Raw genomic sequence first — 27,038 nt, forward strand, 5'->3', positions numbered from 1 at the left:
ACTGACAGATGACTGCTGTCATTCTTGATTTCCAATATTTTCATCATTTCCAAGGAAAATCTTCGATATTACTAATAATTTTATCGTTCTTGTACAAAGTAAACCTTAAAAGTGAAATGTGATTAGCGACCAACATTTAACCTGGAAGAAAACAAGCATTTTAATTCACAACAAGTATTTACCTGCATTTCCATTAACCTCTGTTTTATTTCAAAATGATGAATTATCTTATAAGAAGTCGAGGGTTTACCTTAGGCCGTTCATTGAGTACGACGGCTGTGAGATGTAGTAATTTACCTCCGAAGCGTGCTCCGAAGAATCACTTTCCTATTACATGGAAGTCGGTTGCGGGGACCGCGGTGGTAGGTGGAGGTCTTACTGCCTTCATGCTTTATCTGAAGAAGGAGAAGCAAGACGCGATAGAGCGGGACAGGCAGCGACAGCTTGGGAAAGCCAAAATTGGCGGCACCTTCGAGCTGGTTGATTCACAGGTAAATATAGGTTTAATATTTAGGTTACCTGTTTATCTGCATTAGATAATATTAATGATTACATTTTAAATTACTATCCATATATTTTTTTTCCAAAACTTTCAATTATTGACACTCAATCAGACCCAAAGCCAAATAAAACCATTAATGTGACCATAATACTCTTATCTTTCCCAGGGCAAGATTGTAAAAAGCACAGATTTCTTAGGAAAATGGCTACTAATATACTTTGGATTCACACATTGTCCAGACATTTGTCCTGATGAGCTGGAGAAACTGTCAGAAGTAGTTGATAAGTTTGGTGAGCATATAATTAATATTACTACTTTACATTGTTGACATACACAAAACTAGGGTTTGTCACTGTGGTGAAAAGCCAGTATCATTGATCACACTTTGATCATTCCACCAACCAGTGTGTCTCAGAGAATAACACAGGTGTTCTACATCCAGGCACATACACACACAAGCCAAGATTGACTACTGCTATTTGCCTGATAATCTCATTTCTCTTCTATTTCATGGTGTTTCCTCATTATCATAATAAATACTCATTTATTACAATCAAATTATAACATTCCTAACTTTTTTGGACATATTGTATAACAATAATGCAATCATGTGAAACTAATTTCTTACAGATTCTGATCCAAACTCACCGCCACTGCAACCCCTGTTCATATCTGTGGACCCACAAAGAGATACTCCAGAAATTGTTGGCAAGTGAGTGATCATGCTTCAATGTTAATATTAATTTCAAAAGAGAGAATCAAGTGCCACACCTGAATAGGCAACTTTTGTGAGGTCACATATTATTATGCTACATTCTATGGTGGTGCGGTGGAGAAGTGGTAGCTCAGTTGGGTAAACGCCTGCTTCTCACGCCAGAGATGCTGGTTCAGATCCCAGCGCTGACATGTACCGATGAGGTCTTTTAACTTAAGTACAATGTATACCATCCTCTTACGGAAAACATTGTGAGGAAACCTGCACATCTAGATATGTGAACCCACCAACCCGCAGTGCACCAGTGGAAATGGTGGGAAATGTTCCACATTAGTTTAGCTTAGGAAGGCAGCTTAGACCTTGGGGATATGCACAAAAGTTCCACTCGAGAGAGCCAGGTGCACTTACACCACTATAGATCGCAAAGTTCCCCCTCCAAGATTCATCGATGAATAAACTTACCTTTACTTCTAGCTCCTAACCCCCTCTCCCCTCCAGATACTGCAAGGAGTTCTCCCCGCGGCTGCTCGGGCTGACGGGCACGCAGGAGCAGGTGCAGCGAGCCTGCCGCTCCTACCGGGTGTACTTCAGTGCGGGACCGTCCGATGTTGACAATGACTATATTGTGAGTTTACTGCTACCTATCTCTCTCTATCTCTACCGACATGACTAGCATTGGGCCAGCGGACAACAAGACAGACCACGCGGCCACGACAGCGAGCGCGACGGAAAATTTTCGTCACGTCTTGTCTTGCATCCCATGCACTCCTACCTGACTTGTTCTACTACCACTAGCATGCCTAGCGCGGAGAAGAAACTAAGAAGGACTAAGAAGCGCACAAAAAGACGTGGTGAAAGTTTTGGTCGCACACTTCGCACCGCCTCGAGAGTGCGACGGAAAAGTATTGATGTCTTATCTTGCGCCCCTTGCATTCCTACCTGACTCCATAGACCCTGGCCAGCATGCCTAGCATGAGGTCCAATAATGCTCAATATGCCACTACAAGATGTGGCAAGTTTAGCATGGCGCTCGATTAATAGGTATTATTATCATTACGAGGGCTACACCGAAAAGATCGGGAATAGAATATGTATCGGTGAGGAAATATGTAACGCCTTTAATAACTATTTTAACTCAGTTTTTGTATCTGACGACCACGTTTCCCAGAGTACATTCGCTAATGGTGGTAGCCAAGATTGCCAAGATAAATCGTGCATTGATATAAACTTTATCAATTTAGATGAAAACACTGTACTTACAGAATTTAGTCGGGTACGAGTTAATAAGGGTGCGGGATCAGATGGTGTTCATCCTATCCTTATATCAAAGTGCGCTAAAGAACTGGTTATTCCCCTAACGCTCATCTATCGTTTCTCTCTTAAATCTGGAGTTTTTCCTAACATTTGGAAAAAGGCTATCATCACACCTATTCCAAAAAATAGTAAAATCGACATATTAACAGAATATAGGCCTATATCAAAATTAAGTATTTTCGGTAAAGTTTTAGAAAAAATAGTAACTAATCAAATAGCATACTGCGTCAAAAACCAGGTAACCGAGGCACAACATGGATTTATTAAGTCACGTAGCGTTGAAACTAACATGGTAAGTTTTAGCGAATACCTTCTTGAAGCTATGAATAAAAATTTACAAATTGATGTAATTTACACTGACTTCTCGAAGGCATTTGATAAAATAAACCATAATATAATTCTTCAGAAGCTACTAAAACTTGGAATTCATGGAGCCTTGTTGCGATGGATTGAATCCTACATCCGTAATCGTAATCAGGCTGTATTGATCAAGGGTTTCGAGTCTAGTTTTCTTACCATTCCATCTGGTATCCCCCAAGGATCTCATTTAGGACCTTTACTGTTTACATTGTATATCAATGATATTGGAGAGGTTCTGGTGCATTCAGATCATCTACTTTATGCAGATGATACAAAAATCTTCAAGATAGTTAAAAAAGTTACTGACTGTCTGCAATTGCAGCATGATCTGAGTGCTCTTACACAATACTGCCAGTCGAACCAACTGTTTCTGAATGCTGACAAATGCTCCATCATTACCTACACCCGTAAAACAAAACCTATTCGATTTTCTTATAATCTGCAAAATGTGGAACTTCCTAGGGTCACAACTATTCGGGATTTAGGAATAATGATGAATAGTCAATTAACATACAACACACACATAGACAATATCGTTAAAAGGGCATTCAGAGGCTTAGGTTTTATTAATAGAATATCTAAGCCTTTCAGAAGTGTGTCTACTATAAAAGTATTATATTACTCCTTTATCAGATCAATCTTGGATTTTGCTTCCGTAGTATGGTCCCCTTCTTATGAAATTCACATCAAACGCATAGAAAAAGTACAAAAGATATTTCTTAAAAACCTATCATTTAAATTTAATTTTGACAGTTCATCCTATGATATGAGACTTAAACACTTTAATCTTACAGCACTTAGTTTACGACGAAAAGTGATGGATCTTATTTTCATGCACAAAATTTTAAATAATAAAATAGTTTGCCCTTCTTTGTTGTGTAGGATTCCCTTTATTGTACGTTCCCAGGGCCTCTTACGGTCACTTCGTTCTCTTCCTAATAGAAACAAGTTATTTGTACTTCCAAACTATAACAAAAATTACACACGTAACAGCTTTATGTACCGAACCCTAAATATGTATAATGCTGAATTATCTTCCACTGATGTTGACCCTTTTAATGACAGTACAGATTCATTTAAAAGAAAAATACTTAAACACTATGATTTAAAATGTTGATGTTGGACACTCCTTGAATTGTATACCTAACCAAGAATATATACTTTTTTTTTTCCTTCTTTCTTTTTCCCTTGAATTTTGTCAATGATTTTCGCAGTTTACACACCTACTAAAATTGTAACTTACACACAATGAATTAAAAATTTTGCAATGTTACTATAACTAGTTAATGAAGTTTTCTCCTGTTATTTACTTTATGTTTAACTTTTCGGCCCTCCAAGTCTATAAGTTTAGATTTAAGATAGCATTTATATTTTGTTTCCATATGACTGTTTGAAGCCAAAATAAAATAAAATAAAAAATAAAAAATACTTAGGAATAAATTAGAGTGAAACCTTTTTGGTGTATCAAATGTAGTGTTTTTTCAAACATAATTCCATTTTCGAATTTTAAAAAAAGTAAAAAATAAAAGAGTATTGACCATTTGAATTTGACAAGTCGGTGTAAGAAATGGAGCTTACGCGGGAACATTTCCGTGCAATAATTTTTCACAACTTTCGTCGAGGTTTATCTCAAGAACAATGTCTCGCCGAGCTTGTTTCTATTTATAAACTTGAAGCACCAAGTAAAACGACTATATATCGTTGGTATTCTGAGTTTCGCCGTGGACGTTCCTCTCTTACCACAGTCCCTTCTACTGGTCGGCCAAAAACAGCGGTAACACAAGATAACATCGATGCTGTACGCCAGTTAATAAAAGAAGATAGACATGTGACATACGAGCAGATTCGGGCTTCTCTCAGCATTGGTATGACAGCCATTCAAACCATTTTACATGAAGAACTGGGTGTCAAGAAGTTAGTTTCGCGCTGGGTGCCCCACCGTTTGACCGAGGAACAAAAGTCGGCTCGTGTTAATTGGTGTCGATCTGCTCTGCAACGGTTCAATGGAGTCAGTTCAAATGCTGTCTACAATATCGTCTCTGGTGATGAATCGTGGATTTATTCATATGAGCCCGAAAGAAAACATCAATCGGCAGTTTGGGTCTTGGAAGGTGAGGTCAAGCCAACAAAAATTATTCGCTCACGCAGCGTGTCGAAAAAAATGGTCGCTTCGTTTGTATCGAAAACTGGCCATGTGGCTACGATTCCATTACAAGAACAAAGGACGGTTACTGCTGATTGGTACACAACAGTTTGTTTGCCGGAAGTCGTAAGAGAACTTCGTAAAACTAACCCGAATCGTCGTATAATCCTTCACCACGATAATGCAAGCTCTCATACCGCTCGCAAAACAAGAACGTTTTTAAATATGGAAAACGTGGAGTTGATGGACCATCCTCCGTATAGCTCTGATCTGAGCCCCAATGATTATTTTACATTCCCAAGAATTAAAGATATGCTACGTGGTCAACGGTTTAGCGGCCCAGAAGAGGCGGTCGAAGCTTACAAATCAGCTGTTTTGACAGTATCCACTTCAGACTGGAATTACTGTTTCAATGATTGGTTTAATCGAATGAAAAAGTGCATTGAATGTCACGGAGACTACTTTGAAAAACAATAAAAGTAAATAATATTATGATATCTTTGTACTTTTTTCTATTCCCGATCATTTCGGTATCGCCCTCGTATTGAAGTAGTAAGAATCCAATAAAAAACATAAATGTGAAATGAGAGCCAAGTTCAATATTATTATACTTATACCTAAATGCCGAATGTTGACTTCAACGACAAAAGAAGTGAGATCTAAATGGGTGCCAAGTTCAGTGGTCAGTCCTGAAATTCATTTATAAGTAACAGTATTACATAATCATATCTTCTTATAACATAAAATAATGTATTGTAGCCTAAGGTCTGATTTGGCTAGTTTTTTTAAACCTATCTCAACGAATTATTATGTTCGACCAGCAATACAATTTTTTGGAATTAAATAAGAACCGACCAATTCTTGTTGGTTCAACTTGTGAAGGCTATAATTCATGTATGAAAACTAGCCAAGACAGACCTTAGGCTACAATACATTATTTTATGTTATAAGAAGATATGATTATGTAATACTGTTACTTATAAATGAATTTCAGGACTGACCACTGAACTTGGACCAACCGACACGATCCGTACCCATCGGAACCGATCAGATCCGATCCGTCCGATTCGTCCAATCTGTCCAATCCGATTAGATCCAATTTGATCAGATCCGTACTATCTGCTCCGATTTGATGCGATCCCATCCGATACGATCCGTACCCATTCAATCTCATCGGAACCAAGCAACCATCTAGCCAAGACAGACCTTAGGCTACAATACATTATTTTATGTTATAAGAAGATATGATTATGTAATACTGTTACTTATAAATGAGTTTCAGGACTGACCACTGAACTTGGCACCCATTTAAATCTCACTTCTTTTGTCGTTGAAGTCAACATTCGGCATTTAGGTATAAGTATAATAATATTGAACTTGGCTCTCATTTCACATTTATGTTTTTGATTGGATATCATTACTTTTTGTTGGTAAGTACATAATAATATATTATCCTCGTAACGCCGTAGGTCCTTTTAAAAAGACAAATTTAAAAATGCATAAAAAAAACTTTAAAGTCCCTAGACTTTTAAAAAGGATAATTATTCACTCAACCTACATAATAATATCATATATTCAATATTATTACTGTATTTTCCTACGTTTACGGGATACTTAAAATTTTCTTGTCAGTGTTATTTTATCCTATCCGATTTAATCAGATCCGATCCGATTTGATCCAATCGGATCCCATCCGATCCTATTTGACTCAATTTGATCCGATCCCAACCGACACGATCCGTACCCATCGGAACCGATCAGATCCGATCCGTCCGATTCGTCCAATCTGTCCAATCCGATTAGATCCAATTTGATCAGATCCGTACTATCCGCTCCGATTTGATGCGATCCCATCCGATACGATCCGTACCCATTCAATCTCATCGGAACCGATCTGATCCGATCCGATTTGAGCAGATCAGATCCAATCCATCTGATCTGTCCGATCCGTCCAATCTGTCCGATCCGTCCGATCTGTCCGATCCGTCCGATCTGTCCGATCCGTCCGATTCGAGCAGATTCGATCTAATCCGATTTGATCCAATCCCATCCAATCCCATCCGATACGATCCGTACCCATCCGATCCGTACATATCCAATTCCATCCAATACGATCCGATCCGATTTGACCCGATTCCATTCCATTCCATTCTATTAACAGCTGAGCGATCTTAGACTAGTTAACATTAATATTATGCAAATGCATCTCAAAAACATTTCATAGTTTTCGCATGTTATGATAGTAATAGGAGTTTTGATCTATACCTACGTGAATGAGTCAGTCAATGTTAAAAATGAGGTTTTTTGGACATTAATATCTAAATAACCGTTTGAGATACGCTTATGAAATTTAGAACACATATGTATCTCGCTAGTGTCAATATATGAGCCAAATTTCATACGTTTATATTAAATAGTTTTTGTTTTATGAGGAGGTCAAAAGTGTTTCTAAATGGTTCGTGTAATATTACACACGGTGCGGCTCGCCAGTTCTGTTTCTCGAACTTGGCTTGACACGCTACCGCGTGTCTAGATTATTAATGTAATGTACCTAATTGAGAACATAAATCCTTGTCTTAAACTTTAAAAAACACATTGTTTCTGTTACAGGTGGACCACACAATCATCATCTACCTCGTGAACCCAGATGGTGACTTTGTGGACTACTACGGACAGAACAGAAACGCTAAAGAGATCCACGAATCCATACAGGTTAACATGACGAAGTACAAATCAGCAAACAAAACTTCGTGGTTCTAAATTTGTTAAAATATGCATTTATTTTTCTGTTACATCTAGTGCTTAGAATTACACAAAGATATTTTTGTTTAAGTTGAATAAAATTGTAAATTATTGAATTTGAACTATCATTTTTAATGTATTTTTTGGTGAACTTACATGCAGTTTAACAACAGTAAAATTATACTAGATAGGTAAAATATTTCTAATGAATAACCGTGCAATTCCACAATAAAATCTTATTCAAAATTAGCCGTCATTTTGCTGGTAATCTTGCTAATGGTAACTTGTCCATTACAAGTGCTTATTTGGAGTAAACTTTGATCAACTTGGTACAACTTGACCGTCCCCTCCTCCAACACTCCTTGCGTGGCATCAATACTGATCTCCCCTCCATTCACCGTCACCAAATTAACATTACTTAAATCTAAGGTTTGAATCATACCGTTTTCTGATACGCAATAAGTTTCTTGGCAGTTGTTTTGCAGACCGTCCACTATTATCGCTTCGTTCGCTTGGCATTCCTCAGGCATTTGTTCCACCTCCATATTGCCCAGTGCTACTGTCATATCACTGTTGGAGATATCTTCTTGTTGTGAGATCACTACCTCTTCTGCTACATTGCTTTTGTCGCTAATAAGAAGGTTTTCCGTCAGTAGTTGGACAGTGTATGGCGTTTCGTTAGTGACGAGTAATATGTTCTTGTTAATTTGCTTCTTCCGTTTACTCTTTTTGTCGTGCGACTTGATGTGCTTGACGAGATGGGATTTTGTAGCGAATTTCTCTTCGCATATTGCGCATTCGAACGGCTTCTCTCCTGTAACCAAAACAGATGTAATTATCAATTTAAGATGATAAAAATACTTACAGATTTCGCTGATACCAAGTTATATTTATTCAGCAACACCTACCCGACATCGTAGTTTATACAAACGGAAAAGTTGGGCCATTATTACCTACGTACAGTGCTCTCCTCCTCCTCATATAATAATCAAATTACAGAAGATTAATTATTAAATTTTATATACCAAAGTAGCTATCCTTGGAGGTCACAATTCCCTCTTGGTTAGTCTTTATCATTGCATAGCATTGCGGCTGGAACGAGTTCAAAAAAGGTTTGTACGACATCTACTTTACTCGGAAGGCATGGCTAAGAAAATAAAGTCCTACAACGAAGCGCTAAAACACTATAAAATGGTCCCAATTTCCAAAAGATTTGAACTCATTGACATGTCATTCCTATTTAAATTATTTAATAACAAAATCAACTGTCCGCAACTGCTTTCAAAATTCAACTTTAGAATACCTCGTACAATTCCTCGTAGGCCCGTCACGCCACTCTACCCTCCCTTAAGGAAGACAGTTCTTGGGGCCAACTCGGCAATTCCACGGTTATGCAAGCTACTTAATCATCATAGTGGATCTATAGATATTTTCGCAACCACAATAACTAATATACGAAAAAGTATTTTAAATTAAACTTTTTATATGTACCTACCAACTTACTTCATTTGTTAATAACCTAAGTAGTAGTCACTAAGCACCTTTATTATTAGGCATGCTGTGTTTATTCTTAAGTAGGTAGTGTATTTAGCCCTATTATTTAAAAGTATGTGTGAATGTACCTGATACACTATCTGTGAATAAACCTTAATAAATAAATAAATAAATCATAGCGTGGCGATAAGCATAAGCCAGTCGTTCACTGCCCATGGTGCGCCGGACATATAATATTATGTATCTCTTATCATGGTACATTTAATATGTCCCTATAGGAGCCTCTTTAGTGTTGTCGACTTAGGTAAGTCGACACGAATTCGATAGAAAAGTCACTGAAATTTGTACGCGTTTTATTAGTTGTTAACGTTACCTACAAGGGCGCTGATCAAGGAATTGCTATCCAATTACGCTAGCGACTTGAGTTGAGAGCACTTGTGATTCGCACTCTCTTGGTTAGTACGGTTTGGTTAACTTACATACATATTTACCACCTACCCGAGTGCATAACATTGGTGTGTTCCCTTAGCCGGGCGGCGGCGGTGTAAAAGTAAATACGCCCCTGCCCTTGGTTGTGTTGTTTAGTTAGATTCGGTTAAGGTTATACTTATGAATAGGTAACTACCTGAGTGCACTAGTACTACTACTGTACTTGTTATTTATTCTATGGTACCACCTACCCGAGTGCATAACGTTGGTGTGTTCTCTCAGCCGGGCGACGATGTAAAAGCCCCTGCCCTTGGTTGTGTTCGTTAGTTAGATTCGGTTAAGGTTATAGCATGGTTATATTTATGAATACATGTGTACCACCTACCCGAGTGCATAACATTAGTATGTTCCCTCAGCCGGGCCGCGGTGTAGAAGCGTCGCGCGCACGCCGCGCACGCGTGTGGTCGTGAGCCCGTGTGCCGCCGCATGTGTGATGTCATGTCGCAGCGGGCGAACCTGCGGGAAAGTACGGTATACAGGGTGTTAAAGTAAGCTGAAATGGTGTGATTTACGTAGCGTACGAGTCGCTTAATCATTGATTAGGCTAAGTTTTTTTTTAAATCAATCTTACCCTTATACTTAGAAGAGGTATTTTACATGAGACTCTCATTACGTACGGCAATAACAGAGTGCGTGCGCTATAGTGCGCTAGGTAGCTCTACAATAAACGCGAGTCCGTATGGAACTGTAGTAGTATCGCTAAACGCGAGTTCTTATGTCGCTGTTGTAGTTTAGCGCGTTTATCGCTATATGGTGACACATCTACGTGGTGAAGCTTGGCCGCGGGTTCGAATTCCACCCAGAGCAAACATCTGCGTGATAAACATTTGTGTTGCCTTGCGTCTGGTTGTCGTTTATCTATTTAATATGTATTTGTGTAGATAGGTATAAGTATCAGCTATAGCTTATTAGTATAGTTTGGGGCGGTGGGCCGTGTTTGTGATGTCCCCGTACATATACATATTTTATATTTTTAATCTCTATACATATACTCTACCTCTTCCCGCACACGGGGCAGCCGTACGGCTTCTCGCCGGTGTGCGTGCGCGCGTGCGAGCGCAGCGACGAGCTCGAGCTGAACGAGCGATGGCAGACCGAGCAGGCGTAGGGCTTCTCACCTGGAATGTGGAAACATAGCATTGTATACTCGCACGTCTTGTACTTAAGCATAATTTAACTTCCACTAAAGTCTGTTTTTTAATATCAGATACACGCCGCGCACCCTGTATAGTATGTATATATGTACCGGAGTGGGTCCGCATGTGCTGCGTGAGGTTGAAGCTCTGCAGGAAGCACCCTGTATAGTATGTATATATGTACCGGAGTGGGTCCGCATGTGCTGCGTGAGGTTGGAGCTCTGCAGGAAGCGGCGGCCGCACGCCGCGCACACGTACGGCCGATCGCCCGAGTGCGTGCGCAAGTGCGCAGTAAGGGTGGACGCGTGGCGGAATCTGGGGGGGAAATGGTGTTGTTGTTATTGAATTAGGTATTGCATAGCTATTTATCTATCGCATGGCAGCGCTAATAAATAGGATAGCCCCACTACTACTTTGTTAAATAGACAGTAAAATTTAATTATTGGTAATTTCTGTGTAGTTTTTTTGGGAGCGGCAGGACAATCGGTATCGACAGGCTCAGACCAAGGCGATTGACGCTGGCGCTGGCGCAGGATTTACGCACAGTTATATCAGACTTCTTTCATGCAGCCCGTATCCTTTCCCCCCCTCGGAACCTACCGTTTACTGCCATCTGTCGGCACTATTCGGAACTACTCGGTACCCACCGTCGCTGGCACTGTCGGTAGCGTTAGGAACTAGGTAGTATTAACTAGTGATGTAACGAATATTCGCATTCGCATTCGCGAATATTCGCACATTTTTGGATATTCGCATTCGCATTCGCATTCGCAAAATTTTGTGCGAATGTTTTGCGAATATCAGTAGGTACTTATTAGAAAAAAGTATTTTAAAATAATGGTAGGTTAACAAAATCTAAATCCATTCGTCTATAACCTTTTATTACAAGTTACCCTCTTAATCTCATTACCTTTATCATTTGGTATTTATTTAATAATTTTTTTGGGCAATGAAACTTTAGAAATAGTTAATACAAGGTGGGCCAAAAGTAATCACCCTATTGAAAGTTGCTCTCATTTGTACAAATGGTCGCCAATTTCAAATTTGTTTTGATATTGGTGGACTAGACAAATGCAGAATACAAGTTCAGAGGCCATGGAGTGATATACTCCCCAAGATCGCGGAATAATTGTGTATACTTATTCAGTTTTCGGGACGCCGTATTTTTCGTTTTATCTGTAATTTTTCCCTGCAAAATCGCCCGATTTTGCTGTTTGTGACGGTTTTGAGGGGTTTTTTTGAAGACCCGTGTTTATGTGAATAATCCCGTGTCTCTGGAAGCCCTTAAGGCAAGTGCGAGAATCTCTCGGCCGAAGTTCTCGCTGGAGTGATGAGAAATGCCATAAAAGGAGCCCGTGTGGCAATCAATTGTGACGGCGCCCATTTTTCCGATATAATCTTCTAGACTTTACCAATAAAATTGTAAAGGTTCAAATAAACATAATCAAAAAACAATCTAAGTTTTTCATAAAAAAATGAGAGCCAAACAACATCGGATGACTTCTATTGGTCCACCTTGTAGTTTCATAAGACCTAAACATACACTCACGTGCAAAGAAATAGTTGTACTTAAAAAATACAGACACCAAATAGCCCCTATTTTTTTAAACATTTAAAAGAAAATTTTAATAAAATATTAACGTTTTTAGTTTGTAATATTCTGATTCGTCGTTAAATTAACTTAAAAATTGCAGAAGTCGTAATTAAGTATTTTTTTTTGCGCTTAGGGGTAATTTGGTGTTTTTCTTAATCTAAAACAAAAAGCGTATTTTGACAGTAAAGTGTCAGAGCAAGACAGCCATACATTTAAATACGTTTAAATGTTTGGTGTAAATCGTCCTCAGAAACTGCACACAGTCGCAATGTGTCGTAAGGGTCAATTCAGACGTACCAAAACCACACCACAACCACGCCGTGTGGTCGGGCGTATATTTTGTATTGAAAATGAATAATCCAATTCACACGTGCCACATTTTGCCGTTGTCATCGACCACCTGTGTAATACAACCACATCGCGTCGGCAACGCCGCCACGCGGCGGCGGCACTGCGGCCACCTCCTCTCCCTATTAAATGCATACCACGTGGTTACCACATCGCAACGACAGCGACAACACAACCACATCGACATTTTGTCGCTGCCACAACACAACTGCAAAAAGCCGCTGCCGCTGTCACACTATTCACACGTAACCACAGCTTGACCACATTATGTCGCTGCGACGTGGTGTGGTTGTGGTACGTGTGAATTGACGCTAAGTGTTACGGAGCTAAAAAACGTTTAAAAAAATTGCGTCTAGTATTGTTTAGTCTGATTCGGAATGCGCCTAGACCGGAACGTACCTCGTTCAGTACGAGGCTACCACCAAACCATACAAATAACGCCAAATTTGAACACAAACTGAATATTCGCATTCGCATTCGCATTCGCGAATGTCGATTTCAGATATACGCATTCGCATTCGCGAATGTCCAAAAACACACATTCGTTACATCACTAGTATTAACCCACCGTCGCTGGCACACGGTGCACTGGTGCGGCAGGTCTGGCGAGTGGACGGCTCCGTGCGAGCGCAGCAGCCGGCGCGAGGGGAAGGCCGCGCCGCCATGACATGAACGGTGAAAGGAGCTGGGTAAAGGAAACTTACCTGCCAGGGAAGGTTGTCCGGCTAGCGACATGTGTGTTTGACCTCTTCGGTTTGCACCCGTTCACGTTTAGGGGCTGAATGTAGTACGCGGCGGATTTGTGGTGTCACTTTCAAGTTGGGAGCGGCAGGATAATCGGTATCGACTGGCTCAGACCAAGGCGCTTGACACTGGCGCAGGATTTATGCACAGTTGATACGACACCTTTCAATCATGCAGCCCGTATCCTTTCCCTTCTCTGCCATCTGTTTACTGCCATCTATCGGTACTATTCGCAACTTACCGTCGCTGGCACACGGTGCACTGGTGCGGCAGTTCCGGCGAGTGGACGGCGGCGTGCGAGCGCAGCAGCCGGCGCGAGGGGAAGGCGGCCCCGCAGGCGCAGACGTAGGGCCGCGCGCCCGAATGCGTGTGGGCGTGGGCTAGGAGAGTGGAGGTTGAGGAGAATCTGCGGGGGAAATAATAATAATAATATCATGGTCCCGAGATGGTAACGACACAACATGTGTAAATATGATTATCAATAATATGCTAAAGGTGGGTTAATATGCTGATCTGAACTAGAGTTTTTCCTGTATTTCAGATGGAAAAGTTTGTGTCTGTAGGCAGAGCGCGTAGGGATGTGTAGTATAATCAATAGTGAACAACTTTTATTACGGTACCAGCGCTAAAATCTCAAGGAAACACAGCTGTTTCACAGTAGTTGTTTTAATGATAACAACATTTGAATGTCGAGGACCTGTGCCGTTTTTTTTTCTATGAAAAGCCAGAATCTTTGACATACATTATCATCATCAGCCTTCCACAGCCGGATATGAGCTCCATATAGCTTTGGCCTCGGTCTTCCTCATTCGAACATCCAGCGGTTGAATCGCGTATCATAAAATAATCCAATGAATCACCTTTTATCGCACACTTCACACTTGTGCTTTTTCTCCAAAGCCTCTCCCGTGTGCACGCGGTAGTGTCGCTGCAGTGCGTACTGCTCGCTGAATCTCTTCTTGCACACGTCACACTCGTGCTGCTTCACCTCCATGTGCCGACGCAAGTGTCGCTTCAACTGCGACCGGGCTGAAAGTAGCAATGTGCTGTTTGTGAAAATCTAAATTATGAAAGAAAAACGAGGTGGAATAGAAACAGTTCGATAGTGGACAGGACCCTAGCGAAAACAGGAAAATGGTCAATAGTCCATCTGGCCACAGCCATAGGCAGGCTCTAATGTAACTGCCATTTTCAATACTCTATCTATCGATAGCTGACACTATCATACGATTTTGCCACATAAAAAGTTGCATTCTGACTGACTGCCCAGCACTCTAGTCTAGATAGTTACATTGTCAAGAGTAGTCAAGCCACATCAGGTAAATAAGTTTTACTTACTTTTAAAATCCTTTTTGCACTCAGAGCATGCAAAGTTTTTGGTTTTGGAATGCAACACCAGGTGCATCTGGTAGTCCTTCTCTGAGAGAAATGTGTCCTTACATTTATTGCACTTGATTGATTTCTCGTCGGAATGGTTAATTTGTTTGTGGACTTGCAGAGATTTCATATTTGGAAATGACTGAAATGAACAATGATGGTCTCTGTTTATTTAATATTAATAATAAAATTATAATATTTGAGTGTTGACGTAGTGAATGGTTGTGAACCAAATAATAATAAATGAATATTTTAATATAGTACATATATTTACATTTTCCTTACATTGTAATAAAAATTTAAAGTCTGTGCTCACCTGAAAACACTCCATACAGGTGCAAGTTTTGACATCCTTTTTAATTTTTACATTCCTCTTTGAGTCTAAAACCATAAAAAATACAGATGTATTAAATACAAATAGGTATTATTTTATTTGTATTCTTATATAACTGCTAATGCTCACCTTGTACTGATTTTGCTGTATTTTTCCTGAAACACAATAATAAATGATTTTTTAGTAATTTTGTTGTCAAGGAAAAGTTTCTGACTGTAACTTTAACAGACTTTATGTTATACAATACACAAAACTGTAGATTATAAATGTGTTTCTTCACCTGCACTGCTATGTTTTGTATATCAAATCACATTGAAGATTTAAAATTAAGTATAAAAATACTAACTTAATACTGTTTCTTTTCTTCTGAACAATTTGCTGTGGATCATTTTGAGGTTCATATGTGATATCTAGTACTGTAGATTCACTGTAGCTTTCCACATTATCATCAAAGCTGCTGCCAAGATGCCCTCTGGAAGATATTAAGTGTTATTATCATATTAACATCATTGGAGAAATAAAATCTACCTTACTCCACTGGCTAGGACATGTGGAAAGATTCGAGTCTATCTTGGACAAACTTCTGGGCATTGCCTTGTGAGGCCAACTAAGATACCACTGGAAGGATGAAGTCGCCAAAGATTTGAAAGAGCTGGAAGTGTCTATGGCTCCAAAGATCCACTTTGGATCACTGAGCCAGCGAAGTAAGTACCATATCAAAACTTTCTTTGCAGAGCAATCAATATACAGAGTAACTTTATAATAATTAAGCTCATTTCAAATGAGGACCCACCCACAACTTATCATTTTGAACAACTTTTGTCCCACAAATTCATGAAATTTATGTTACTGTAATAAAATCCATATTATATGGCAGACTTACAAATGATTACTTTCTTCTGATTCATTCTTCACAATATTGCTTTGAAACAATGATTTGAGGGTGCAGTCAGACTGTTGGCTCCTTAGTTTGAAATTGTAACTTTTGGTTAACTGATCATTACATTCTGGGCATATGTGATAGGGTAGGTTGGAGTTATCCAGTACCTGAAAGAAGGATTGTTTTATAATAAACTAGAGTCCGCCCTAGGCCCTATAACACGAAGGGAAAATCGTGACTGTCATTTGGACGCTACTACCGACAGACACACACACACCTATAAAATCACTCTTTTTCCGTCGGGGGTTATATATGTGTGTTGTGATGTTATCCTCATGTTTAGGTAGACGTTTTATTATATGACTAGCTGTTCCCGCGCGCTTCGCTTCGCCTTAAAAAGTTTTCCCGTGGGAATTCCGGGATAAAAAGTAGCCTATGTTTTTTCCCAGGGTCTAGACCGTATGTATACCAAATTTCATTCAAATCCGTTCAGTAGTTTTGGCGTGAAAGAGTAACAGACAGACAGACAGACAGACAGACAGACAGACAGACAGACACAGTTACTTTCGCATTTATAATATTAGTAAGGATAAATAACATTTACAATCAATAAAACACACAGTCATCCTGTACATATATATAAATCATAGATTTATTAGAATTGTGTATCTACTTACATTGATAGAAGTAAGAGAGAAGAGTTGTTCGGCCAGTGAGCCACTGTCCTGAGGTAACAAAGATACCATGTTGCTGCTTGATTTTACACTTAAACATAATCTACATATATTCTGAACATTGTAATTGTTTGACGAGATATACTGGAAAACTAAGTTTTCTTCATTTGATTCATGTTTTAAGCCATAAACTGCATCTTCGTCTGATTGCAAGGTCATTTTTTCACTGCTCATGTTTATATTTAATTAAAAAAGCGACATGATTAATAGGTTTATCACCAGGTTGTTTGTTTCAACTGTATTTGTTTTCTTAATTCTAGTTTTGCTTCATTGTAAAACAAACACACAAAACGAGATCAAAAATAAATAAATAATAATATGTCAACTCTGACCAACAATCAATCCGTTCCGTTCCTTTTTGAGTATGTCAAGGACAATGACAGTACTCTAGTACTGACAAAGTACCTGATAGTAATATTTATCTACTCTGTGGCTGTGTGGGTCCGTTCAATCATAAATTTCTGCCGGCCTCAGAATAATAACAGTATCACTTCTAGCCCTCATTATCATCACCAGCCTCAAGCGAACATGCTATACAATAGCAGCGAGTCCCGGGAATATAACTTCAAGGTGTGGTGTGTATCATGTGTAGGTTTGTAGGACGCATGCTCATCTCATAGATTTCATCAGGTAGTAACTATCCAATAAATCAACCCCCTTATTCATAGAGAAGTTACAGAACGTTTTAACTTATAAACTGTTTTGTCCCTCTCCGACAAAGAACAATTTGTTCTTTGACAGAGAGGGACAAAACAGTTTATTAGTTAAAACGTATTGTAACTTTTCTATGAATAAGGGGGCAAGATTTTTATTTAACTATTTATTAATAATTTAACTGTATCTTACTTAAATACCTAACATTACAACATATTTTTTACAATAAAAGTATCAAATATCAGTCTGCCGCTTATATCCGCCAGTCAAACTGAGGTAAATGTGCCTAAATCGGCCTATCCCCAGTTTCTGCCGCTCGGCTAGTATCTGTTCTCTGAAGGCGAGCCAGTCCCTCCGGTCGTCAGTCCGCCGTGGACCCCATGACGATTTCATGCTGAATGCCTTCGCCACTGTCTGAAATAGGTAGATGTTTGTTGTTAGATGGAGATGTTTGTAAAAATAAAATAATAACGATTTTTTTTTAAAACCGACTTCACAAAAGTAAGAAATAATTTAAATTTCTTTTTTCCGAAGTCGGTTAAAAATGATAACTATCACGAACTTAACTTTACGGTAATCAACAAAAAAAACACTAGTAGGTAAATCTTTACCTCTGCAAACCTCCCCGTCCTGTACTTGTACAAAGTGGTGATGATGTAGATAGGAACCACGACTACGCCTGCTAGGAGCAGAGTAAATCCGGCCACTGAAATAAAAATAAAAAATTTCATCACGTTTCCATGAACATGATTGATAGCATGAATATTAATCATTATCATTTACGTTAGTAATGGGAAGAATGAAGAAAGCAACCCCACCACTCTATTACCAGCAGATAAAGTTTTTGGACCAAGGTAAATTAGTTACGTTAAGTACCTAGTTATAAGGAAAAAAAAATTCACCATAGCCAGCGAAAGGATAAACATAGTCTTCCCCAAAGACGAGAGGTTCGAAGGAGATCAGCGAGTAGACGAAGACCGCGATCATCAGACACGGCGTGAGGAGCCCCCAGCACAAGCGCCAGTACGCGGAGGTCCGCACGCCCAGCATCTGCTCTATGTCCAGGCAGACGTTCTCAAGACCTGCGGTAGAGGTTCATGCCTTTAGCAGTAAAGATAAGGGTGGTGCAATGAATAAATAGAATATAAGTAATTATTACTAATAAGGGTAAGTAAGTACGTAGACTACTCCATTCTTACCTATATGTAAGAATGGAGCCTCCTCGCGTGACCGATCACCTTAAGTATGTATACGTCCGGCGCACCATGGACAGTCAGCGAGATATGCTAATCTGACTGGCCAAACTAGCTACGAATAATTATCAGGTAATCCGTCTCTTCCATGCAAGGAAAAGGCTACGTATCTCACCATAAATCCAGAACACTCCAATAATTTCAATGATGGCACCGAAGAGGATGAGGAACGTGGCTCCGTAGTAGTCCACCAGCTCCAGGATGTATTGACCGCCCTGTCAGAGAAATTTACTCATGAGTCTAGGAAAAATGTGACTACCAATGGATTTTGAGAAACAACAGGCTGCGGATGTGGTCAAGACAAGACACACACACACACAGACAGGTCTTGAAACTTTTTTATAATTTTCCATTCGAAAAAATATGTTATTTGATCTTTTGCTGCCAATCATCGCTAAAGCGTTCAACATCAATATCATATACCTACCTAGGATAAGCATTTCTAGAAATCAACTCACAGGAGTAACATAAACCAGTCCAACGAGGAAGCCGACAGCGCTGCACCCGGCAGCCACGACCGCTGGCGGCACGCGAGGGAACGCATCTGTCACAAGCGTGGTGATGGTGGACAGCACCGCCACAGCCGACCCCACGCCCAGCACACACATCATCAGGAAGAACAGGATGGAGAATAACTGGGGATGTTATAAAATAACACGTAAATTGATTAACGCTTTGAGCTCTTCTTGAGTGGCAGTGAGATAGGTAGGTATAATGCGAATGTTTAGGAAAATTTATTGGTTGACGTCATTGAGAACACCTGAAAAGATCCGAGACCCCGTTTTTCTGACGTCAGTATCTGCTCCAAAACATCAAATCTAGACCATGGTAGAAATAAAATGATGATTAAATATTCAGTAATTTCAGGATACCATAAAAAAGAGCAAGCAAGGTAAGTAATAGGAAGAATACCTGAGGAAGGAACGGCGACTTGGCAATGGCATCAGGATACGACACGAAAGCCAGACTAGTTCCTCCAGACCCTATGACGGAGTCTATATCTTCATACCCCAGCTCGAAGGCCAGGTTGCCCAGAATACCGAAGATGGTGATACCGGACATCAGACTAGTGAAGGTATCTAAGGTTGTCACTATCATTGCATCTCTGAAAGAAGAGGGTTAAAGTGATTGAGTTGATGACATAGTAGGTAAGCACAAAGTCCTGAATGGCGCGGGGTGGTGGCAAGGCGAGTAAGTACTAACGCGAATTTGAGTTGCAGCGTAAAGCTGAATTAGACGCGAAACGCGACCAGTCAAAAGCCCGTCCACCCGCCGCCATCAACTATAATTATTTCGGCGGCGTACTAACATGCCCACATTGTGAAAGGGGCTTCGCCGCAAAGATCGGCTATATAAGCCATCTTAGGGCGCACGCGTGACAACTGAACTAGGGGTCGAAGTGGTCGCCATGGCCGAAATCGGTAGGACCAATCATCATCATCATCATCAAACAATGTGGACTAAGAATCTCAATTGCTTAGATTTAAATAAAGCGAATAATCAAATAGCTGCGTAATTTACGACTGATTATCGTGATGCTTGGGGGTTGGATGATTTAACTCTGTCCACTCAATTATATTATGTCGGTTTCTTCTAGATATTTAACAGGCAGTCGATCATCGATGTTGAGAAACCGGGCATTTAATTTACATGGAATCATGGTATACTTAGATGACATACTCATTATATCCATATTGTATTGATTATTAGAGTGTACCCCATCGTCTGTGTTTATACAGACTCGAGAATGAATTAAGTATTATTTAATAAATGAAAATAGTAATTTCCATGGAGGTGACCTATTTACCTGTAAATATTTTGCCTGAATCCGTTGTACGATGAGAACATGATGATGGCCCCAGTGCCGACACCCAGGGAGAAGAACACCTGAGTCACTGCCGCATACCAGACCTGGAATAGTTTACATCAGACGTGTCATCAAAAGTTCACAACTGGCTTCTTTTCATTGACCTTCCGGTGGTATTGGAGATGTAGAAATGAGAAAGGTGAAAAAAACTATACTTTTATGTCGATTCTTGGGGCATGCCTTGGACGCCAATTGCCTAATCTGATGGTAGTACATTGTGTTCTGGTAAATAGTAAGTATAGATAGTAACTATGATATTGAAGATTACATTTATTTCAAGAAGTTTGTCCCACTGTGGTGTTAGGAAAAACAGGATACCAGTGGAGGCCCCTTCGAGTGTCACTGATCTGAAAAAAAAAACATTTAAATTAGAGAAGAAATTTTAAATTATTTACCATTTTATCCCTGCATTTCCAGAAAAAATATATTTCAACGTGAAGGGAAATACGTGGTGAGTTTGGAAAAATATAGAGACAAATACCTACCTGACGAGTAAGATGATCATGATGAAGTAGGGGAAGATGGCGAGGAAGTAGGACGCCTTGCCGGAGCTCTTCACGCCTCGCACCACGATCAGGAAGATGATGAGCCATGACGCCAGCAGGCACAGAGCCAGGTACCAGATCGGTGCCCCTGAAATATATGCATTCAAGACTGAGTTGGTAAAAATATCAACAAAATAAAGAAGGTTTATCACTTACTTGGGGTAGACACAGGGATAGGAACTTGTATGTAGGTAAATATAATATTCATCGTAGCCCGTGCTAAAGGTGGTAAAATTTACAAAAAATACTTTGTTTCATTACAAATGGCAATAACTTACCAAGGCCTCCTTCAATGCCGTCACTCAGCTGAGCTACCGTCTTCCTGAAATGTAAAATGTTATTGACATTTGAGCAGCTTCGCCGATGTAAGTACATTGCGAGTACCTATATTTACAGTACCCCTTATTATTTATTTTGCTATATTCCCTCTGTTTTCTCTTCTAATGATCCTCACGGCCTCATTATCAACCCTGCTGGTTTATAAACAAGAAAACTCACGTAAAGTAAAGTTCAGCGCTACTAACGGCACCCGGGCCGGGCGTGGCGCCTCCGCCCGAGGGCACGCAAGTGTCCCCCCACTGCGGCTCACACACGGCCCAGGGGAGCTGGGAGCTGAAGCTCTGCACCAGGTAGAAGAGGCAGAGAGCTATGATGGCCACGTAGTAGGACAGCATGTAGCTCGAGCCGATGGCTTGCGCGTAGCCGGTGCCTGGTCAACCATTAAAAAATATACGGTATTAGGTATAAGTATGATAAGAAGATGAGTATGATTTGTAAACTTCCCTAGATAGGCATATCTACGGAACATCAAGGCCGTATTCGAGGATGGCTGAGTTCAACAGCGGACGATTGCTGAGTGACGATGATACATATAAAAAAAATTGATAGTTTATATAACTTCTTGACGCACTAGCGACTGGATTGCGATTGCTTTTAGGTATAAACGAAGTAGTTAAATATGTATCCTCACCCTTCATAGCTGGTGCAAGAGCCCAGATCCTCACGGAATTCCTGGAGCTGAACTGTCCTAAAGCGCACTCCAAATAATACATCGGTTTCCCGATAACTAAGAGCACAATTATGTAGGGGATGAGAAACGCCCCTCCCCCGTTTTGATAGGCCACGAACGGAAACCTCCACACGTTGCCGAGACCTACTGAAGTGGCAATGCAGGATAGTAGAAACTCTATCTGGTTTCCCCATACCGCTCGCTCTTGGTTGTCTTCAACGTCCTGTAGGAAAGGGTGGCTTAGAAATGATTTTATACAATGGACCTGGTTACGGTGTCTGTCAAAAATAACCACGAAAAAAGCTACACTCCAAGCATATTTTGCCTTTTTTCAATCAAGGGTTACCTACGGATTGGCGATGTGGGGAGGGTGTACGGATATAAAAAGAATTTTTATTCTGCAAAAGAGATGCGTCCGAATCCTTGAAAATTTAGGGTCTAACAGGATTTCTTGCAGGGAGTCCTTCGTGAAGTTAAGAATGCATACCGTTACAGCTCTTTATATTATAGAGCTGTGTAAAATAGTTAAACGATACCCCTCTAAATTCCCACTACGTCCTGAAGGCATTAGCAGTAGATTAAATGAGAAAAATAAATTTAATTTGGATGTCCCTACATCTAGAACTGTGACATACGACCGAACCACAAAAATGGCGGCGATTAAATTTTTTAATAAACTTCCGGATGATATAAAAAGGTTAAATGGAAACATTTTTTTCAATAAATTAAGTATTTATCTACTAAAAATTTGTCCTTACAACCACAATGAATTTCTGAATTTTAAATGAAATTGTTATTTTTATTAAATTAATGTCAATGATAATAATTATATGAAATTGATTATAGTATACAATTGATTGATTATATTTTATTGTGTTGTTACTCTATGACATCTCATTTTACTGAATTTTAAATGAAATTGTTATTGTTATGTTTATTAAATTGATGTCATTGATAATAATTGTATGAAATTGATTATAATATACGATTGATTGATTATGTTGTGTGTGATGAATTTATAGAAATTGTTATAAATTTTATTGTGTTATTGTGTTGTTATGACATCTCATTTTACTGTATTGTTTTTAAAATTCTAATTCGTATTAAATTATTGATTGTGTATAGTACCTAGATATTATATTTAAAAAATTGTACTACACCCTAAGGGTAAAATAACATTGTACTTTAAATGCATAAACCAATGTTAACATCTTATGCGACATGTTGTTTATGGTATTAAATAAATGTAATGAAATGAAATGAAATGACTTGTTTACCCTACATTGGTGATCATTATGTACTTACCTATATAAGTAAGAGTAAGAAATAATTAAGTTACGGAGGGGAAATTTTAATTAGTTACCTACCTATAACGTTAAGTTATTCTTAAGTTACTTATACTACTTAATAAGTTATATTTTTGTTTTTGTAAATCTGTATGTATCTAAATTTTAACTTCTATAAATAAATACGTAGGTAAGTAAGTAAGTAATTTCGTTATAGTAGAGAAGCTTCTTACTTTTGTTGTGGGAAGCTTTGTGTCTTCTCCATGTGGTTGTGATTCTCGTTTCGTCGTCGTGTTATTTTCGAAAACATCTTCGAACGCTGTATTTGTTTCACCTTTCTGGATTTGATAAAAAAGTCGAGTAAGAAAATAAGTAGGTACTTAAGTATAAGTACTTACCTATTTAGGTCTAAAAATAAAGGTATAGTTACCCCCTCCTTACCTATTAATATTTAATCTAAGTCAATTATTGCAAAGTCACCTAATTTTAATAAATAATAGGTCAGTAAAAACCATTGAGTAATATGGTTTTTACACAACACGAGTAATTTTATGATCGGAAGAAGCCTAGTCATTTTATTTGTATTGCCGTTTGATAATTTTTTATCTAAGAAAGGAACCGACGATTTATTTTATTACTCTAATAGGCTTTAGGTAGGTACTTATTACCTATTATTCCACCCAATAAAAAAGTAGGTGCACCTACCTAGCAGCCTAGGGATTGGGATAAGCACAACGACTACGAAGATGATAAGTACCGCATGAAGCTATGAAGCCTTCTCTCTTTTAGTATTATTAACATAGGTACTTAAGTACACAAAATAGGTATGTATGTATATGTATATTTATTCTCCATAGAAACTTTGTTGGTCACGGGACCTTTTATTATGGATAATGTTAGATATTACCTCTGACCAACAATGATATCACACATGCTACAACCCAAGGAACATAATACTCTCTACCATGCTACAACCTTAGTGGTTGACATCTTGATATATCTCTGGCTACAACACATGCTGCACACGTAGGTTTCGGCATAGTTCTTATACCCTTTTTGCAACACCCTTTATATTGTGTGAGTTTCGATTGAACTACCTACTCAGGGTAGGTAGTTAGGCACCTACATAATTACTTCATTAACGTGAAGGCTGGGTGGTGATTTACGACTACAGGGCGATAAATTTAACCGTGTAGAATCCATTTCCACCTAAGTATATCTTTTTCGAGACGGAATAATTGCCCTTGCAATAATGAATTCACTGCAAGTGCGCATTCCACCTAGAACCTAACTAACTACTGTCGTCGGTTATTTCAGTCACTCTTGTCAGAAGAAATAGGTGCCTACATTAGGACTTAGGTCGCGGTTGCTGGCATCAGTGTGGTCAGTGGTCCATTCGCACTGAGCCATAGAGTCGTCGTGGTTAACCCAGCAGCCTTCATCGTAGAAACTCAAGATTTCATAATGGAAGTAGGTAGGTCTTAGGTATAAGGAAAAATATGATAAGTAATTTGATATGTAGGTACTATTGCTCTCCTATAACTACTTATAGGAGTATAGGGCCGCCGTCAGGGGAGAACATTTTTAAATCAGCAATTTTAATTGGTCTCTCAAATCGCTTTCTATCTATCTATAACTAGTAGTTAGTCGAGATTGGATTATGGTTGCCATTGCCCCTGAAATAATTTTATTTAATCTCACCATATTTTGCTACTGTTGATACAGGCAAGATGTAGGTCACTATCACAACTCGCAATCGCAAAGTAAGTAAAACAAAATTGAATTAAATATTAAAATCACATGAACTTTCTTTCAAAATCCAACTAGTTAACTACCCGTGTGCACCGAATGCTACCGCAGAAACTACGAATTGGTTATGAAGGATTTCGTATCTCCACGATCACTATAGATCGTGGCTAAAACATTTTGTTATCGTGGTGTCTGCATGGTGTCTACATAATAATGTTTTTACAGCACTAAATTAAGTTTTATTACCTCCTTGCGGTAAAATGATTGGTCGGACGTGTACAACACAATCAATCTTTCTTATCTCTACCGATCTTGGAAATGCATGTCTTGAAATTAGCCTTAAATAACCTTAGTTATGCACACAGCTGCTTGATGGTGTGAATCATGATTAATCATGAGTTTCTCATCATCGTATTAGTTTACAAACTCCTTTTAGCGACACAGCATCCGAGAATGGGGTATGATATGAGTGTGTATCCATTTACCTAATTATACGTCATAATCATGGAAGTTTCTACTTCCTTGATTAAGTACATAATAATACATAATTCTAGACTTCATAATGATATAATTATAATTATTATTTAGTGATTGGTTTGGTCCTAAACTAGAGAAGGGAAAGGTCTACATTGGGGAAACAAGTAAGTAGTTAGTTAATTATGAAGTTGATGATGATATGAGCCAGATGGCTAGATGAAATCTTAATTATAATTTTAGATAAGAAGTTGGAACGTTGTTAAGATGAAACTACAAGCTCATTATAACAACGCGTTGTTATAATATCTTCTCTGAACTAAAGTACAAGGTATAAGTATACCTACTTAAGTTATGTAGGTACCTCTATAAGTACAAAGTAAGTGCTTAATTAGGCAGGGTGCCCAAAAAGTAAGCCAGAAGTAAGTAAGATTGATGATGATGATGATGATGATGCTGATTGGTCCGACCGATTTCGGCCATGGCGACCACTTCGACCTCGTAGTCATCAGATAAGATTAAGAGAGATCCGAGTAGCGCGCTGGCAACGGACTTTAAAACGACACTTCCGCCCGAGCCTCGCCCCGCACCTCCAAGAGTGTCTGAAAGCGTGAAAGCATCTTCTGCACCAATGGATGGCCATGTCATAGACTAATATCTTAAAAGTCAAGGCACATGATTTGAAAGACTTGCCGGCGAGTAGACGAGTTGCGGACAGATTAGAGAGCCTATGTACTTCTATCTGGTCAACAAACCCGAGGTCATGATGCGGCAGCCAGGTCTCGTGCGGCAGCTCGATGTCCGCGGTTGCGGCCTAGTACAAACAATTAGTCTATGACTGCGACACGGAGGTAGGTCACTAGGTCAGGCAGGTACAGTTCCCCAAAATTGATAATGCACATAGAAATCTTCGTCATGGTTCGGCAACGGTCGTATTCCCGAGCGTTAGAAAACTATTATGTATTTAGAGTGGTTAAGTGCATTTTCTTCATGAAATTTTAGTAGAATTCTTGACGACCGAATGGCGTAGTGGTTAGTGACCCTGACTACTGAGCCGAAGGTCCCGGGTTCGATTCCCGGCTGGGGCAGATATTTGTTTAAACACAGATATTTGTTCTCGGGTCTTGGGTGTTGATATTTATATTTAGTATCTATCTATCTATGTATTTGTGTAGATATATCAGCTGTCCGACACCCATAACACAGGTTCTACCTAGCTTGGGGTCGGATGGCCGTGTGTGAGATGTCCCCACATATTATTATTATTATTATTATTATTAATTATGTAATTGGTC

The 27,038-nt window shown here is 39.3% G+C and overlaps 3 protein-coding genes across 3 annotated transcripts; 1 reads left to right on the top strand and 2 right to left on the bottom strand.

The window, feature by feature from the left end:
- The first annotated feature begins 37 nt into the window (after positions 1-37).
- LOC105396966 (protein SCO1 homolog, mitochondrial) lies at positions 38-7,892 on the top strand. Its single transcript, XM_038119398.2, has 5 exons — positions 38-491; positions 669-792; positions 1,133-1,214; positions 1,716-1,842; positions 7,645-7,892. Exons 1-5 carry the CDS (start codon positions 216-218, stop codon positions 7,792-7,794), a joined length of 759 nt encoding a protein of 252 aa, XP_037975326.2. The 5' UTR covers positions 38-215; the 3' UTR covers positions 7,795-7,892.
- Positions 7,789-17,272, bottom strand: LOC105381325 (zinc finger protein ZFP2). Its single transcript, XM_048624454.1, has 12 exons — positions 16,850-17,272; positions 16,176-16,339; positions 15,639-15,764; positions 15,422-15,447; positions 15,275-15,339; positions 14,920-15,100; positions 14,442-14,610; positions 13,823-13,987; positions 11,080-11,210; positions 10,757-10,877; positions 10,085-10,215; positions 7,789-8,590 (listed from the first exon to the last, which is right to left on the bottom strand). The coding sequence occupies exons 1-12, from the start codon at positions 17,078-17,080 to the stop codon at positions 8,013-8,015; spliced, it is 2,088 nt and encodes a 695-aa protein (XP_048480411.1). The 5' UTR covers positions 17,081-17,272; the 3' UTR covers positions 7,789-8,012.
- A 649-nt stretch (positions 17,273-17,921) lies between these two features.
- Positions 17,922-24,453, bottom strand: LOC105381358 (sodium-dependent nutrient amino acid transporter 1). The gene is made up of 13 exons (XM_048624471.1): positions 24,435-24,453; positions 23,754-23,899; positions 22,196-22,457; positions 21,724-21,934; positions 21,504-21,547; positions 21,166-21,313; positions 20,949-21,027; positions 20,621-20,724; positions 19,726-19,918; positions 19,272-19,448; positions 18,929-19,028; positions 18,463-18,642; positions 17,922-17,974 (listed from the first exon to the last, which is right to left on the bottom strand). Exons 1-13 carry the CDS (start codon positions 24,451-24,453, stop codon positions 17,922-17,924), a joined length of 1,716 nt encoding a protein of 571 aa, XP_048480428.1.
- Between the last annotated feature and the right edge of the window lie 2,585 nt (positions 24,454-27,038).

This window comes from Plutella xylostella, chromosome 12 (assembly GCF_932276165.1).
Source record: "Plutella xylostella chromosome 12, ilPluXylo3.1, whole genome shotgun sequence".
Lineage (NCBI taxonomy): Eukaryota > Metazoa > Arthropoda > Insecta > Lepidoptera > Plutellidae > Plutella > Plutella xylostella.